This window comes from Trachemys scripta, chromosome 3, assembly GCF_013100865.1.
Source record: "Trachemys scripta elegans isolate TJP31775 chromosome 3, CAS_Tse_1.0, whole genome shotgun sequence".
NCBI lineage: Eukaryota > Metazoa > Chordata > Testudines > Emydidae > Trachemys > Trachemys scripta.
In genome coordinates, this window is record NC_048300.1 from 29,240,115 (window position 1) to 29,259,032 (window position 18,918).

An 18,918-nucleotide genomic window follows, 5' to 3' on the forward strand; every position below is an offset into this window, starting at 1 on the left:
TCTTGTTGCCTGACTTGAGACCCTGGAATCTGAGTTCCAGAAGTGCTGAGCACTCATAGCTGAAACTGAAGTCAATGGGAGCTGTGCTTTGAACCTATACAGTGTTATATAATGCTAAATACTCTTAAAAAATAACAAGATCCTTCATGTCTTGAATTGGGCATCCAAAAATAAGCGGATACTTTTGACTTTAATCTGCCTGTGACTTAGTTCCCCATCAGTTAAACAGAGATAGTACCACCACCTCACCTTACAGGAATGTTTTGAAAATATATTAATTAATATCTGTGTAGCACTCTGATACTGTAGTGGAAAGCGCCATAGAAAAGCCCACATGGAAGTGAATAATTCTGACTTCAGAGAAGTGTGTGAATAGTGTGTAGCAAATACATTGTGGGGAAACACAATGAATAGAGGAGAAAACAAAATATTGACTCATTAAGTTCATTGCCTCAAAGTGAGCACCATCCATCCTGCACTGAATGAAGCAGGGGCCCTGTAGAAAAAATAGTATGTGACCATGTAATTAAAGATTGTATCACAATACTTACGCACAAGAGGGATCAATTAAGATTGCACAAGCAACCTTAATTCTGACATGCTTGACTTTGGAACCTCAATTACGTTTTTAAATAGAGGGGTTTTTTTGTTATATATAATTAGCTTTGCAACAGTCAGTTTGTTTGTATTTAGAGAAAGAATTTAACTGGCCATATTGGGCTAGGTTCTAAAAACTATACAGCAAATGAATATCTGAAAACAGCAAAAGGAGCATGAAAATCAGTTCAAATGCACTGATGAAAAAAATAGACATGCTTGTTTCAAAGGGCAGGTATTTTAGTACAGCCTAGTACATATTTGCAGAAGGGCGAGGGTGGGGGTTAAAGTACGTGATTCTTTTAGTCATTCTTTTGTAATTTTCAATGGAAAATTGCATTGTCACTTTGTGTTATGCCTGCACAAATACAGGCAAATTAAAGGGTGGAATAAGTAATTATAGATAACATATGTGTGTGAATCAAGGCAGGAAAGCTTCTTGCCATTCATTTTTGAGCTACTAACATGTTGCTGTGCATCTGGATGAGAGGAAAATCTCCCTACAAGGATCAGAGGGTAATATCACGTAGTAGTGGGCAAGGTTAATCCTATTTGGACTTCCCAATCATTTTTGAGTGCTTTAATAATTACACAATTGTAACACTGTTCTTTATGACCAGAGGTAGCAGGCACAATTTCATCCACTATCTGTGGGCCTAATTCTGATGTCAGACCCATTTTCAATGATTTAGCTCTATTAACTTCAGGGGTATTAATCCTGATTTACATTGATGGGAGAGAAGTATCAGGCACAGTGATTTCACTCCATTAATTGGCTGGCAAAGGCTGTTGAATATAGCAAACCTTCAAAAGCAAAGAGTTTTAGAACTGTTTTATTAATATTGATAATAATACTTAGCATTTCTAAAGTACTTTTCATCTTCAAAGTGCTTCACAAATATTAACTAATTAATCCTCGTAACACCCTGGAGTCCTATTCCTGCATTCCCTGCATAACCCCAAATGTATTTGAAGTCATGACAGTTTAGGGTGTGCAAGAATTGAAGGACTGGGCCTCTGAGAAACAGGTAAGTATTACTGTTTCCAGTTTCCAGGTGGACAAATTGGAGTGCAAAGTGGTTGTGAAATGCTCTAAAATGGGGCCTTTAACTCTGTCCTTAGTCTGCCTTCATATGCTCAGGTGTTGCAAACAATGGCCGAAATCAAAATCCCAGATCAAAACAACTTCTGTCTCAGTACCATATCCAAACTTTGCAGCTTGGCTCCATCTCTAATTGAGACATATAAAGCATCACCTACTGCTTACAGATCTCTTCAGTACTTGGCATATTAGCATGAGTTAAACCAACAGGGACAAATTCTGCCCTTAGGACAGCTAACACACTGCTATCAGTGCATATCAATCACACACATGGAATTTGGCCCTAAGTCTAAATTTTAATTTTGAATTTCTTTACTTTTGTGCTTTGAAATTAAAGCTATAACTTTATGCTAACCAATTTTAGTGTTTTTTTCTTTTGTTTTCATAGAATCAAAGAATATTAGGGTTGAAAGGGACCTCAGGAAGTCATCTAGTCCAACCCCCTGCTCAGGGCAGGACTAATCCCAAACTAAATCATCCCAGCCAGGGCTTCGTCAAGCCTGACCTTAAAAACCTCTAAGGAAGGAGATTCCACCACCTGCCTAGGTAACCCATTCCAGTGCTTCACCACCCTCCTAGTGAAAAAGATTTTCCTAATATCCAACCTAAACCTCTCTCACTGCAACTTGAGGCCATTACTCCTTGTTCTGTCATCTGGTACCACTGAGAGCAGTCTAGATCAGTGGTTCTTTACCTGGGGTGCACACACACCTAGGGGTGCGAGATGCCCTTTCTGGGGGTGCAAGACATGCCAGATTTTTTTAGACATCCCTGATTCATCTGATTATCTCTACACACTTAAATAAAGATTTGCAGGATATAGCTGACAATAAGTACTTAGGACTTATGTATTTGTTTGTAATATCCCTGAGTTGCAAAGTTTATCCCTGTTTTTATGGAACATACTGTATGCTTGCCTTGGTATATTTTATTTTTTTAAGAATGAAAATATTCAAGGAGATTTCTTCTAAATAAATGTCATTTTTTATAAACACTTAAAACACATAAGACAAAGAGCAAGGCAGAGGTTAAGATGCATCCAAAATTAAGAAGTTATTCTGAAACTTTGGAACTGCTGTATATATCTCCAGTTATATAGTGTAATATCAAACATTTCCTTAATGGCTGTACATGTACTCTTAACTACAGAGAGACTTTAGAAGAATAATAGGAATCTAGCTTCTATGCTTTTAAGTAAAATGAGGTAAAAATCAACAGGGTAGTGTTTCTCATTGTAAATCTCATGCAATGGGCCACAGAGTAAGCACAGGTCTGATTTGAGTTCCAGCACAACAGAAGCATAATATACAAAATTCACAATCGATGGTGGGCAACAATGGCCATGTTGCTTCCATTGTATACAAGTCCGTATCAAATTATACCTGTATTATCACCAATATAAAAATCTCACTTCTGGTAAAACACCCGTTTTCCAATAAATTATTGAGTACCTTAAATTTAAAAGAAAATTACTCACACAACTTTTCAGTTTATGCAATGGTTTGTAAGCATGTTTTTTAAATAATATTAATGTTTTAAAATACTTGAATCTATGAAAAGACCTTCTCTCTATAGAGTTTCCAGATGAAAATTACAACTACAGTCAGAATCAGCAGTTTATTTATTTCACCCCAAACTCCTCTCCTTTTGTGTCCCCAGTTGAATATTATGTTGAGAATCAATAGGTTACTGGGTTTGCCATAATTCTAAACATGAGTCAATGGGACTTCAAATTGACTTTAATGGAAGTTGAGGGCTCTCAGCTCCTTTCAGGATTGCACCCTATCTACTATCTACCAGGACTACTGAATTCACTGGTTACTGGAGTCTAACTCAAAGGCTCAAAGTTCAAGGCATGGCTAAAGTAACATAGGAGAATCACAGTGATCAAAAACACTAGTATCTAAACCTCTCTTTATCGCTTATCGCCTTCTTGCAAGCCAAACTAGATTAGCTGAATATATTTGGTGTAACTCAAGAACGCAAGGATTTCTCTTTGTATGTTTACTACTGATTTATTGATGGCTCTCTCATGGTTAACTGTACAGTACAATAATACATGAATGGGAAGGATCTAGCTAAATAAAAGTTGTTGATAAACAATAATAGGAGTCAAAAAATTAATAGAGACACTAAAAGTTATTTTTTTTAAATTCCAACTGTTAATCATTAATAAAGTTTTTGATTCTACATTAGGATCCCCTAGCATGGATCCCTGTGTGGAGACCCACTGAAATCAATGGATCTCTATATGGGTACAGAGTTCCATGCTAGCAGATCCTGTGGCAGTATCAGGACCAAAGAGAATGAAATGTCACCATACAAAACAAAGGACAATAGCATAGAAAGTATGTTATAAATGTACCACTGGGAACCTGGGTTCTCCTCTGTGCTCTAACACTGACTATTAGGTCCTCATTGATGCACAGGGCAGGCCTAGAGAACAGTAATTTTGGAGAGGGTGGCAGATGGGAAGTGTAACAGAAGTGAGGAAAACCAGATTGGCCAACTGCTATCTGGCTCTCCCTTGCCTATTAGCTCACATCTAGTATTCCACATATTCCAGCCCACCTAGTGGAAGCGATGCTATGCACAGTAGAGGAGCAACATGCTGGGTGGTGAGTTTAATACAGATGATGGGGATGGGGAGCAACTGCAGAACAAACTGATGAGAGCTGGCTGTGTGGAATGAAAATGTTGCAGGATGTTAGAGTGAGCTGCAAACCTTTGATTTCACAGAGGGGGTTTAATAATACACCTCTACCCCAATATAATGTGACCCAATATAACACAAATTTGGATATAACGCAGTAAAGCAGTGCTCCGGGGGGGCAGGGCTGCGCACTCCGGCGGATCAAAGCAAGTTTGATATAACGCGGTTTCGCCTATAACACGGTAAGATTTTTTGCCTCCCGAGGACAGCGTTATATCGAGGTAGAGGTGTATAAGGTCTAATCCTTCAAAGGCTGAGAATCAGGCAGAAAATCCTCAATGCTCCTGTGAGGTGGATAGTTAGGTATCATTAGCCTTATCTTACAAATGGGGAAATTAAAACCAAAGAGATGATGCGGCTTGCCCAGTACTACACAATACCAAGGCTGACTCAAAATCTTGTGCTCCGCCCTTCTACACTCATATTAGCTACTGACTTTTTGTGCATGTTGGTTATAATGGATACATCTATGGCCAAGAGAATGGTTCAGACATTAATTTAAACTCACCAAAAAGTACTGCTTTCTAGCCTGACAAAACTGAACTTAAACTTCTGCAAGTCTGAATTCTGCATATTGCTCTGAGATCCCATGAATGGAACATAGGGAGGGAGTCAGTGGAGAAAGGGTCAAACTTGGTGAGAAAAACCAAAACTATTTTATTCAAGGGGTAATATTAAAACTTAACTTCCAGTTCAGGGTAATAAATAAAAAAATAACATCTAACTGTTTTAAGTGTGTGTGGGGGAGAGATACACTGGATTCTGTCTAGCAGTTTTTTCTTTATTATGGTGGCACTGGCAATAGCAGAAAATGTATGGGTCTGTCACATTTCTACCATAAACCCCATTTCTGAAAGGATTGTAACTCAATCATCTTAATTAGCCCTCAGCTTCAATTTTGCACACAAATTCTCAGTATATCCTTCACAATCCAGTAAAATTAAATTTCATAAATCAGTTTATACAATTTTCGGTTAGAATGTAGCAAAAGAGAGAAAATGCTTTTCTACCCCCTGGAATGTTTTGTGTGTTCCTAGTAAATAACAGCTCACATTTTAAAAGACAACATATTCAAAGTTTACAGGGCCCTGATCCAACTGCCATTGTAGTCAGTTCAGATACTCCCATTGATTTAAATGGTTGCTGGATCAGCACCTTTATTTTAAAGTTATTACCGGGCACTTTTGTTATATATACAAAAATAAGCTAACAGACCTGAATGTACCAAATACTAAAGTTAGTCTTTAATGACATCACAACAGCTATTTTTAATCAGCAGTTGTTACATATGTTGACAATTACACTAATTTAATATATAACTGGGGACTTCTGAATAACCAGTCTAATAAAAGCTGCTAGATAAAAGCTAGTAGGAGTGAAACTTCTTGTCATATTCTTCAAGAATCTTACTTCTCCATTGGTCTGCAATATTGGCTCTCGAGTGAAAGAAATATCACATGCACTGGGGATTGGAACAGATGGGAACATCTGTCCCACTATGTAAAAAATATTGATTTGGGGGTACTAAGATTTATGCTGTACAGTAAGGGGTCCATTGAAAGAATTACAATGCCACGATTAGCAATGTGCACCAAGCAGCCCTCTTACAAGATGATATAAAACAGCCTGTCAGTTTCTCATAACCAATGACACAATATTTGAAGTGCTGCGATGTTACATGAGGAACACACTGAAATCAATATCTTACTATGTAAAGTCCTGGCAAACAAACTAATGCATCAAATTGCATTTACAAAAACATGCAAAATCCTAGCTTAAAATGGTATCATAATAGTTCTATTTACATACTACTGAGTGCAAAGAATCCACTGTTTTCAATTCGAATTAAAAGGGGTTCTGGGACTATTTTCCTAAATGTTTATTTTATTAAAATGTTTTTATTGTAATTATAAAAAAGAAACTATTTTAAAATATTAAAAGGTTTTGATTTAAAGTAAATTCCTAGCTTCCTATAAAGCTATCCTTAATTCAGTCAGCTGTGGATCTCCATAGCACATGCTGCACTCATCTCACATGCAGAACACCCTGGTAGCCATTGACAGTGATGGGGATTCCACAGGTGGAACAAGTACAGTTTATGTAACAGAGATGCAAACTGAAGATAAGGGATCTGAAGTGTAGATCCAAGAGGAAAATTTTCCCCGTGGTAAATGTTATGGTCGTATGCTGTGTTTTTTAGAGACCATAATATTACCTAAGAGTTCACACAGGATACAACAAAGGTGGCAATGATTCTCTCCAATGTAAAACTGAAGGCTCTCATAAGACTATGGAACAGCTTTGCTGGCAAACATGCACCTTGCAAGGATTATTAATACCAACATGTTTTTTATATTATGCTCAAAAGTAAGGCATGACAGGAGTGAAATTAGAACATGAGGGTTTTCAAAAGGGGACTTGGAATAGTAGATTACTTTAAAAACAGGCCAATAAGGAGAAACAAATATAAACACAGACTGCAAATATAAACAAAAAAATCCAAAGCCTGGCTAGTTTGAGACATATGGGCTTGAATCACTGAAAAATCACCAGATGACAATCCACAGCTGGAATCAACTGCTGAAGATTTAATCATGAGGATGTCCCTTCCTATGAATGGCTACATGGTTATTAATTATTCTTTCCCTTAACAGAAGACCAAGAGGACAGTCAAAATTAAAAATGAATATTAAAAGAAAATAAGTTTTAATCCAAAGAATAATTATGTTTGGAACTCACCACATCAGGATATGACTGAGACAAAAGTATTAGCAATATTCAAAAAAAGAATAAGACATATATATGAAGATTACATTAGTAATTAAATAACTAAAAAAGTTTAAGGGAATAAACATTTCCTGAGGTCACCAAGAAATTTCTGCCAATGCAAAGTATTTAGGTGCATTATGTGTTTGTTTTATTTCATCCTTCTTCACTAGCATCTGGTAGTGGCTACTGTCAGAGACAGAATACTGAACTAAATGATACATTGGACTGTTCTAGCTTTGCATATATATTTAAATAAAATTCCTGTTTTGATAGACTAATTCAATATTTTAAAAAGATTTCTTATTCTAGGTTATGAATTTCCAAAATAAGGAGCAAAATAGGAAGGATGAGATGAAAGTTCTTGAACATAAATTCTTTTTCCTCTGTAGCTGTCCAGGATCCTAATTCACTTTACCAAAAACCAGATATTAAGGACCAGTCTTTCTGATTAATAGTTTTCCCCAATCCCAGAACTAAAATGCACCAATTTTTCTCGATGCAAAACTGCATACTGTTAGTATTGAATAGAGTCCTCTCATAGTTCTCAGAAATGCCTTTGAAAACTGGTATCATCATTATAATATTTTTTACCCTGAGTCATATCCCTCAGATAAAGTTTTTTATCTAATTTTGCACATTTTTCTTTGTGTCAAGCCACTTCAATGAGGTAAAATAAAATTTCCCTTGCCTATATCAGTAGCAAATTACATCCCAAGCTCATATTTTCAGTGTAATGCATAAGAAATGCAATAAAAGCAAAAATTAATGTCATGTACACTTATGGCACTACTGACTCCATGTTTTCATTTTGGTAGCTTTGCAGTATTTGGGGACATGATGAAGAGCTCCACAATAGTATTTTTTTTATTTGAGTGTAGTGCCATAAATATTACTAATTATGATAAGGCACTACAAGAAAGCTAATCCATATTGAAAATATTAATAAACATGTGGAATAACATGCCACGACGTTTTTAAAGCTAAAACTGGGGGTTACAGATAATATTGGGCCAACTTTAAAAAGTATGGAGGATTGGGTCCATTCAGATAAATGTCTGAAGTTTGAATGCCTTTCTAACCATTGGACTCAATACTGTCTATACTCAGGCAAAATGCCTGTCCTTTTGTTCTGACTTGGCCAAAAACTCTTACTGACGGGGGTCTTAAGTCTGTAACCTTGACTCCCATGAGTAATCTTTACTCAAGCAAGTAATTCAATTCAATCCAATGTATCTAATTTTCCTCTCACTTACAAACTGGTGTAACTCAATTGACTTAAATGAAGCTACTCCTGATCTACACCAGCAAGGGATAGAGAAGTCAAACCCAATGGGAATACTTATTTGACTAAAGATTTTTCACACAAATAAGGCTTTGTGGAATTTGGTACTTATATGGGAGTTTTGCCTCAATAAAGACTAAGAAATGGGATTTCCAAAAGTGACTAATGCCCAGATCTTCAAAGGTATTTAGGCACTTAACTCCCAATTGACCTATTCAAAGTCAATAGTTTTTTCTTAAAGTTCTTAGACCTCATAAGTACTATTGAAAATCCCATCCTAAGGACTGCAGGGTTGGTATCATTATTGCAATTATCTAGACCTCTCAAATCTGCAAAATAGGGATGGAAATTTTGAAAGAGCTGTTACTATTGTTTTCCTATGGCCTAGAAATATCTCATTGTATTATATAACTCTGGCCTGAGCCAGAATACAAAGGTGCAGAGGTATACAAAATGAAAAATAATGAAAAATAAATTTACTGAACTTTTTTCCTTCTCAGGAAAAAAAATGCAACTGAACAGGTTTGGTTACAGTTTCAGATAAAAGAGTAAGGCCAAAGGAGGTGAGAAGAGGGTGTACTATCTCTAGTCAAATAAACATGAAAATGTAAAACAGAAGTAAAAATATCCATCTAGATCACTCCATTCCAAGTACCAATTCTGCATTCCTAGAGTACCCCACTGGGAAACTCATATGCACAAGAAATGCCAGATCTGACCCTCAATAAAGTTATTGGGTAATAGAATAAGTTATTGATATAATTGCCATGATAATAAAGAATGTAGAGATCAATAGCAGGGATTTGATGGCACAATGGTATCACTTTATCCCTCTCCATTTTCTGTGCCATCTAAGTTCTCATAAGAAAAACAAGGTAATTACATAGTAGTTCAAATCTTTGAAAGTGGTTACAAACAGCCACTATTTTCTTCCTCAAAAGCTGACAGGTTTGCTTCTGAGTGGTTCATTAACAAATAAAAATGATAAGTCCAGTCCTGTCCCACTGATGTAAATAAGAATTTGGCCCTTTATTTCAATGGAAGCAGGATTAGGTCCTATACAATTATTCAGTACTGAGCACATATAGAGCACACCTCTACCCCGATATAACGCTGTCCTCAGGAGCCAAAAAATCTTACCGCATTATAGGTGAAACCGTGTTATATCGAACTTGCTTTGATCCACCGGAGTGCGGAGCCCCGCCCCCCCCACCCCCCCCCAAGCGCTGCTTTACCGCGTTATATCCAAATTTGTGTTATATAGGGTTGCGTTATATCGGGGTAGAAGTGTATTTTATAAGGCTTCTTAGAGGTTACAGAACATAATGTGTAAAATGCTTGCCCCTTTGAAGTCAATGGCAGAACTCCCATTGGCCTCAATGGGGCCACGATTTCACTCAAATGGTGGGCTCCAAAATGCAATTTACTACATAGTTTCCTATCATATGTGTGAATGAATCAGACATTTTGCAATATATATTGTTTTTTATTTGTTTCTAATATTAACAGAGTAATATGGTTTGCCTTTAAAAATACCTGCCACTATTTCATTTTACTTCCCTAACTTAAAGAAGAGATTTTTCACTTTCTGTTGATTTTACATGTAATTGTTTTATCTATATCAATATTTCAATAAACTGCTTTGAGGTGTTAAGAGCAATGTGTGCCAAATAATTTGTTTTTATAGAGTATTCTCATGTATTAACCTTATAACAATCTGTAATTGCCATTGTTGCAGTAACCAAATTGTAATACTTGATCATTTTCTGCATGATTTATAACAGGACCTAATTTACAGAAACAAGGAAACCTCAATATTTCACACATGCCTAGTGGTATCTGGTACCACATAAAAAAAATATGAACACTATTTAGATCAGTATAGAAGATGTTCTCATCCTACAGTGTCTTGAATTATGTGCTAGTGAAGGTACAAGTTTGTTACACGGTGAAACTATCCTTTATTGTTCTTTCATTGTAATGATATTTACAAACGTAAAAAGACTTGATTTTTTTCCCCTAACAAATAGCAGAGCAGAGATAAACAGCTGACAAAGTAAACAGGATGCAGAGTGACTGTATGTATAAGTATTGTCACTGAGAACAAAAGGTGTTACATAATAAAGATCACCCACAAATAACGCTTTCTTCTTTTCTATGGTAAGTGAAATTTGATAGAAATGATAAAGGCAAATTACTCAGCCATAAATGTCATGCAACTGCTCAATGACCACCTTCATTTGGGATACATAATGCCTATTTTATCTTCTTTTTATGTTTTTACATTCAAATTTTGATATGAAGTTTTATTATGTCCTTTAATATATCCTATAATTTTTCATAATTCTCATTCGCATACCCCTAAATTCTAGATACACACACAAAAATTCTCTGTCATTTTACATAGCTGCAAAGTAGTTGCACATGAACTAGCAAAATTAAGAATAATTTATTGTTAAAAAGCTCTAGATATGTTTGCAAAATAAACATATTAACATTGCTTCCAAATCCCCAATAATAATGGACACTGAAGATGAGTCTCATTTCCTCAGTGATTTATTTGTAGGTGAGAAACCAGGGAACATCTCCTTTTCTTAGCTCTCTTACTGGTTATAAATATTTAATCATTTCCCAGCTGTGGGGTAAATATTTTCCACTTCCCTTCTTACCCTCTGTCTACATGACTGGCATTAGAATTGTTAAAAATATTACAATACTATGCCATTCCCCTTGGTGTGAAACTATAAGTCTCTTGTTTAACTTTTCTCATCAATTGTGATTCTCATCACATTAAGGAATTTCACAAATAAATCACTGATTTTACTTCAAGCATGTTAGTATACCAGTATGGAGAATGAATAAATTCAGGCCTCCCCTACCCCCAACAAAAATTAAACCCAGATAATGTCTCCTCTATACCCATCAAAAATCAAATAAGGTCTCTACCCAAGTATAATTCTACATTACCCACTTTTTAAGAGTAAACTCAGATTGCCCTTTCCCCTTTCCCCCACCATAAATACCCCATATTACTCCCTCTCACACCACAAATAACCCCAGGTCACCATCAACAGTAACAACCCTAGTTTACACTTTCCTATCTCCCAACTTTGGAGAAAATAATCACACCATATTCTGTCACAGAAACACTTGGAAGATGATTGAGGGAGGGTTGAGATATAACAGAGGGGTCAGGGATGAGGTTAGGAGGGGGAAAGTACAGACGAGAGAGAGAGATTCACTCTTACAGAAGAAACACCATGCAGTCTTTATCTGCTACCTTTCCATTCCATTAAGGGAGTGGTTGGTAGGTCAAGCTAAAGTAAAGTCTTACCTTCACTGCAGTCCTTCCCCCGAAAGCCGGTTTGTGAGCAGTCACAGACAGCCTGGTCATTGAGCACCGAGCAGATGCCACCGTTGAGGCAAACATCATCCCTGGCGCACAGGCGGCTCTGCTCATCATCCAGCCGCACCTCCTGACTCTCCACAGGTGAGGCCTGTGTATAGTTGACCCTGACATCAGTTATCCAGCCCTTGAAGGGCTCCCGATCCTTCACCGAGGAAAGCGTCAGTTTCAGGGTTGCTGAGCGCAGCTCGGGTGGGAGCCCACCCAAGAAGAGGCCACTGAAGACAGTCATGTCACGCCGCTTGGACTTCACTTCCACCCACTTTGCCTCGGTCTGGTCAATGAGCAGTGTCGTGTTCTTAAAATGGCGGTGGATGACCACTGTGTGCCAGAGGTTGTCATTGACAGGTGTGTCAGTCAGCAGGGTGGCAGGCTCAGCACAGAAGATAGAGAAGCTGAGCTGAAGCCTCCCCCCTTGGGTCAAGATCAGCTCCAGGAAGTCACAGAACCCCTCATCGTCAAAATAGAGGACCAACCCACTGGAGCTGCGTGTCTTCATATTGAAGCTCATTTCACTCTCACAGCAGGCATTCCACTTGGGAAAGCGGGTCCATTGGCCCTCAGCCCCTGGGAACTCCAGACCACTGCCAAGCTCAGCCCAGCAGCTCAGTAGCAGGGCCAGCCACAGCAGGAGACAGCCCCCACGCTTGAGGAGCACAGCCCCCATTCTTCGTGGGGTTGGGCGGGGGAGAGGGGGGCGTGGAGGGGGGAGAGGTGGTGGGGGGGCTGGAGCAGACAGGGTAAAATCTTTCCAGTCACCTCTCACACTAGACAGTTGACTCACTCTTATTTCCCCTTTACACTGTGTTTAATGTAAATGCCTCCCTAGTATGAGAGGCCCAGGTTGTGAGTGCCCAAGATGCACGTGTAAGCTAGGATCCCTTACAAAGAATGACCCACGTGTTGGGTGGTCAATCTTGGCTGAACTGCAAGAGATCTTCAGCAAAAAAGAAGACACCAATAGGCTTACTCACTTATCAACTTGGTTTCTCAAGAGGTGTCTAGGGATGTATAAGTCAGCAGAAATTTTACCAAAAACCCACATTACCAACTTTGGAGTGGGGGGGAAATGTCAAAAAACCCTTCTCCAAGTGGATCCACAAACCCAGCAAGAATGCATCAGTATCCCGATGTGTGTGGACTTCTTTTTACATGTTATCCACCAACTGTATTTTCCCAAGGGTTTTTCCTCTCTTTTCTCAGGGAATAAATTACCAATTCCAGCGCTGCCTTCCTAGGACAGATCCTCCTGTTGGATCATGGACTGCCTGCCATGGTGTTATAGCAGCAGAAGCAGACCACAGGACTCATTGCTCATGGTTTCCTGTGCTGCCTCATTCCCAGTGGAGCTGGAATCCAGAAGCTGTCAAGCAGCTCAGTAGCTACTTGACATGCAAAGCATGACAGCTTCTCTTCTGTTCTCCTGTACAAGGCCAAAACTATGTTCCAAGGTTTTTGTGGTTTTTTTTAATCTGCAAAGAATTAAAACAAACCAATATCAAATTATATCCTACAAACATTTAAATCACATGACTAATAATTTATCTGAGTTTGTGCTTAACTTGAACCATTGTTTAAAGTAGGGAAAATAAACTTGTAAATACATTTGGAGGTACTGAAAATTTATATCTTGTTATACTAAACCTAAACCTTATGCTAAAATAAGCTTTTTTGTGCTACTGACTGTATAAAGATTGCTACTTACTGTTTAAAACATTGAAACCTTTTGGTACCAGATTTCATTTTTGTGGGACTTGTTATGCTCAAAATGAAAGGGCTGTTAAAAGGCATTAATTATTCTTATTGATACCCGAGTTTCCCTTTAACTTAATTCGTTTAATAGACTATCTGCATCTGTGACACCATAGAGCAATATTAATGCACGCCATGCCACCTAGCCTGGTTCTGATTATTTCCAGTATGTTTAAGAACATGTAAAGTGGATCAAACACCATGCAGGGGTCAGCTGGTTTGAATTTATATGGCATTATTTTCACAGGGTGAGGCAGAATTATAATGGTTTCTTAGAAGGTGTTCTGAAAATTTCAAACTATATTTTTCTCTGCCATCTGACCTCTTTTGCTGCTAAAATTATCTGTTAGGGCAGGGAAAAATCCGAATGGCATCAGCTATGCTGTTAAAAACAACAAGGAGTCTGGTGGCACCTTAAAGACTAACAGATTTATCTGGGCATAAGCTTTCGTGAGTAAAAACCTCACTTCTTCGGATGCATAGAGTGAAAGTTACAGATGCAGGCATTATGCTACATATACATTATATACATTATGCTATTATACAGATGCAGGCTATGCTGTTGACATTATGCACATCACAGTTCAGCTAATATCAGGTGTTTAATACTTCTGGGCTAGGGTACAATATTTTGCATAAATGCCCAATTATCCCTATTTAAGAGGGACACCTCCCCCCCATTTAAAAAAAATAAACAATGTATTTGCCACAATCCAGGCTGTTCCTCCGAAGAGCTTTCTCAATCCGAAGCATTTCAGGAGCGTTAAAAGAAGTGTCCCCCATATTTCTCCGCTCCCCAACTCCTATTTATATGTTTCCCGGTAGATGCATATTTGCTAATCGCTCCCTCAGCTTTAAGGGCTCGCCAATGAGCACCCCTCCTCCTCCGCCCACTTCCATTCTAGCTGTGAGCCGGCAGCCGCCAGGCAGAGGGAATTTCGGCTCTACAGCCGGTGCTGAGCCTTCCCCATGGCTTTTGGGTGTGTGGCCCCGGAGCACAAAGCTGCCCAAGCGGACCCTTCCCCGGGGCGCTCACACCCCACAGCCCCACGCGCCCGGCGTGTGCTGAGCCGCTAAGTGCTCCCCCTTACATTTTGTTTGCCTCTTCTCAACTTCAACGATGTTTGCTTGTTGTTCCCCAGAGGAACCAGTACCCAAGGGGAGCAGGGGGACTGGAAACTTCATGGACAGCAGCCACAGCGACTAATCGCCAGTCACCTACTGCGAGCACCACGCAATGCAAAGTAGGCAGGCACCAACGAGGCTGTCCCCGGCCTTTGTTATCCCCCTAGTCGGTGCCAGCCCTCGGCAATGGCGTTGGACGATCAGAGACACTGGGTAGCGCCTGCTGGAAACGTGTCACCCCAGGAGATGGCAACCCCAGACAAGCCCCAGCAGAGCAGCCCCAGCCGCCTCCGCCCTGCTCATGCCTGCCCCAGCCCGGGCATGGAGCGTCCGGACACAGCAGCGCAGGGTCCAATTAACGCCCTTTCCTCGTATCCAGCATTAATTTATTGTACCGCATTGAGCGGCTGCTCCGCACGTACCGGCCCCGGTGCTCAGGCTTCAGCACCCGAGGCAGCTCCACCCTGCCCGGGCTCCTCCGCTCGCCCCGCCCCGCCCGGCTGACCGGCTCCTCCACTCCCTGCAGCCGGGGACAGAGAAAAGATTTCACTGCCCACCCAGCTGCTGCCCAAACGGGACAGACCCCCGCAGCTCCCGCTGCTGCCTGGCTACAGTCACGGAGTCCCCTGCCTCCCTCCCTCCCTCTGTCCGCAGCCTCCAGCCCTCTCCCACTCGTGTTCGGAGGGGGGAGGCGTCTGTGGGTCTGTGTGTGTGCATGACTGGAGGGTCTGTCTGCGTGTGGAGGCAGTGTGTGTATGTGACTGTGTGTGTGTGGGGGGGGGGAGAACAGTGCGCGTGACTGTGGGCCAGTCTGAGGGAGTTAGTATGTGTGTGGGCGGGGGGGGTGTCAGTGTGTGTGACTGTGCCCTGGGTCTGTTGCGGGTGTCAATGCGTTTGTGACTGTGGCTCTGTGGGGTGTCAGTGTGTGTGTGACTGTGGGTCTCTGTGTGTGTGTGTGTGGGGGGGTAATGTGTGAGGGTCAGTGTATGTGAGATTGTGGATCATCTGTATGTGGGGTGGGGAGAGAGAAGAAATGTGTGTGATTGGTATGTCTGTGCGTGTGTGGGAGAGAGAGAGCAGCCGTGTGTTTTTGTGGGGTCAGTGTGTGTGTGTTTGTGTATGGGGGGGTCTGTGTGGGTAAGAGAGGGGATCACTCGGGGGTGTCAACTTACTATAGTGCTTGTATGATAGCGTCATTGTGTATGGGACATTGTGTGCAAGAGAGAAAAACGGGGTAATTTTATGTGTCTGAATGAGACAGAGTAGTAGGAGGTTACTGTGTGTACGTGAAGGGAAAGGGACGAATGTGTGTTACTGTATCGGTTTCTCTTGTGTCTAGGACTCGAAAGGGGGGATGTATGAGTGGAGGAGCCTTGTGTGTGCATGTGACATTGTGATTGTGGGTCCTTGTGCGACTGATGGGGCACTGTTTGTCTAGATTGGTTTCATATATGTATGTGAAAGGGACGGGTGGAGCTTTGTGTGGGTTATAACGTGTGTGGAAGTGGATTAACTGTGTATGGGGGAGTCATTTTGAGTTTTGGGGGTGTCGTGGTGATGAGTTGTGTGTCTGCATAAGTATGGAGGGGAGTAGTGAAGAGTGGGAGAGACTGTGAGCATGTGACACCGTGAGGGGGGTGCGTGGGGGGGAGGGGCGCAGGGGTTCACTATAGGGTAATTGTGTGTGTGTGTGTGTGTGTAGCAGGAGGGAGCCAGAAGGGAGGGAGGGAGTAGAGTGAGTGCAGGGACGGGATGATTGTGTATGTCAGGTGGGACTAGGGTGACCAGATGTCCTGATTTTATAGGGACAGTCCCGATATTTGGGTCTTTTTCTTATATAGGCTCCTATTACTCCCCACCCCCTGTCCCGATTTTTCACATTTGCTGTCTGGTCACCTTAGGTGGGACCCCAGGAATAGAGGTTCAGGAAGGGGCACAGGTGGGTGATTTTGTGTATGTGGGGGAGCCACATAAATGGGGTTGATTATGTGTGGGAAGGTGTCCTGTGTGTGAGTGAGGACACCAAGGGAGGTGCACATCTAGAGGGAGTGTGAAAAAAGCAGTTATATGTATGTGTTGAGGGGGAGGAGGGATGTACAGCAGGAGTGGTTCAGTGTGTAGTGTGAACGTGTAGGGAAGGTGGAGATCAGGAAGAGGAGGACGGGGGAAATGACCAGCTGGTGTGTGTGTGTGTGTGTGTGTGTGTGTGTGTGTGTGTGTGTGTGTGTACATAGGGAAGGTGTGAGCCTGGAGTGAATGACAGAGCGATCCCTACAGCTGTCAGCGGAGAGCCATAGAGCCAGGGGATCCCACTTCAAGATCTTTTCTAGATGAAATTGATGGCACTCTCTCTCTCTCTGCCTAGCTGTCTATGCTGCTTTTCTCTCTCTTTCATACATACACGCACATATCACAACAACAGGGGAGAGAGAGAGAGAGAGAGAGAGAGAGAGAGAGAAAGCAAGAAAGAGGAAAGGGGGGGGAAACCCTAACTGCTTATTTATTATGACCGCTACATTTCATATACTATCGATAAACAGCACAGTCTGTCTGTCTAGTCATTTTGAAAGCACGAAAGGCAGCTTTATTTTTAAAAGGGGGCACATTATTTAGCATACATGTTTTAAGTGGACCCTCGGGTACAAACCTCCCCCCATACAAAAACATAAGGTGAGAATACTGGACTCCGCTACCCATCGGTTAAGTAAAATGCTTTTCTGCTCCCCTTCATACCCATTTTATTCTTAAAAAATATGTTTTAGTCACAGGTGCCCTAACTGAGCTTTTTGAAAGGAGAGACACCCATAGGTCAATCAGTCCTTAATAAATGGCAGGTCAGTAGACATATACAACCCTTGGCGGAATCCTTATTGTATAAATATCCATAGGATTGTCTCCTGGTGCGGGGAAGACCTAGAGAGTGCACAAATTACAGGATGAAATAAAAGGATCTGAAAAACAACCAAAGAGAGAAGCGCCCTAATTCAAAAGCAGTCTTAACAGTATCATTTATCTTTTTCTTTCATTTCTACTAATTTCTAGAACCAAATTCTTTCCTAAGCGACTGGAATGATCTATTTTGTTACCCGTACAGTCTGCAGTTATATTTATTTTAATATGTTTATGATATAATTTCTACCCCTCTAAGAACGCATGCCATCGGCAGGTACCTTAACAGGTTCAAAGATATATAAATGCAGCTGGGTGTCCTTTTTCTGGCTCCCCGTGAAAAACGTCCCAAAATATCAATGTACTCCCTGCATAAGCCCTCTGTTTCTGTCAGCCCCCCCCATCCAAAATATCTTCTTTTCCATTGCCGCTCTGATTTCACACATTTAATCAAAGCAGCAGACACAGAAAAATTGCCGAAGATTGATTTCATTTTCTGAGTGTCCAAACCACCAGTCTGCCTTGCAATTGATCATAAATCACCGCATCCAACCTTTAACTTACTACCTCAGTTCCACCATCTCATCTCCTTGCCATCTACCTATTCAAAACGCTGCACGCAAACCAACCAGCCCCTTTTGCATCCGGCAGATCCAAGCTCTGTTAAATGGGGGCTTTCCTCCCCAACCTCTCTTTCCCCATATCCCACAAACCAGGAGCCAGTCATTTACCTGCATGGATTTTCTCTTTAGCTTGTAACAGAGCTCGAAGCATGTGTCGGTCAAAGAGAATTTCCTTAGGTCTTTGAATAAGGCAAGTGCAGTTGCCTTTTCAGCGGCGTCAGGCTTGAGCTTCTATCTCCAGGAGGGAGGGAGGGGAACAGAAAGGAGGGGACGGTCACATGACGCCTGGTGCTGCCTGTCTGCAAGAGGAGGGAGGAGCTGTGCTCTCTGCAGCACCGTGGACAGCAGCATCTCCCTACACAGACTCTAGACAGAGCCGTCACATCAATCTGAGCAGAAGGACCTGCATCTTTTCAAACGGGCCAAATGCCTCCCAGGCGTAAACACAGTGGAATCAGGGAAGTTGCACCAAGATGTGAGCCTGTCCCTAGGGGGCTGTAAATTCTTCATGACTCAGTTTGTATGGATAGGAACACTGAATCCTCATACCAACTTCACAGGCTTTCCACAATAGGCACTGGCTAGCCCCGCCCGGTGCTGCAGGGCCTGTCACGCTCCTCCACAGCTCAGCCTCTGTCTGCAGGAGACAAAACTCCCACC

General features: G+C 41.1%; 1 protein-coding gene across 23 annotated transcripts in view; it reads right to left on the reverse strand.

Moving 5' to 3' along the window:
- NRXN1 (neurexin 1) overlaps nucleotides 1-18,494 on the reverse strand; it is a 1,212,452-nt gene extending 1,193,958 nt beyond the window's left edge. For 22 of the 23 annotated variants that reach the window (XM_034764365.1, XM_034764364.1, XM_034764372.1 and 19 more), the window contains exons 1-2: nucleotides 18,367-18,494; nucleotides 11,798-13,341 (exon numbers count right to left, since the gene is read on the reverse strand). In XM_034764365.1, the coding sequence (XP_034620256.1) occupies nucleotides 11,798-12,536 (739 nt within the window). In that variant the 5' untranslated portion in view covers nucleotides 12,537-13,341; nucleotides 18,367-18,494. Of the gene's footprint in view, nucleotides 1-11,797; nucleotides 13,342-14,712; nucleotides 14,994-18,366 lie in introns of those variants that run through there. The other variant, XM_034764344.1, reaches the window with a different exon arrangement.
- Between the last annotated feature and the right edge of the window lie 424 nt (nucleotides 18,495-18,918).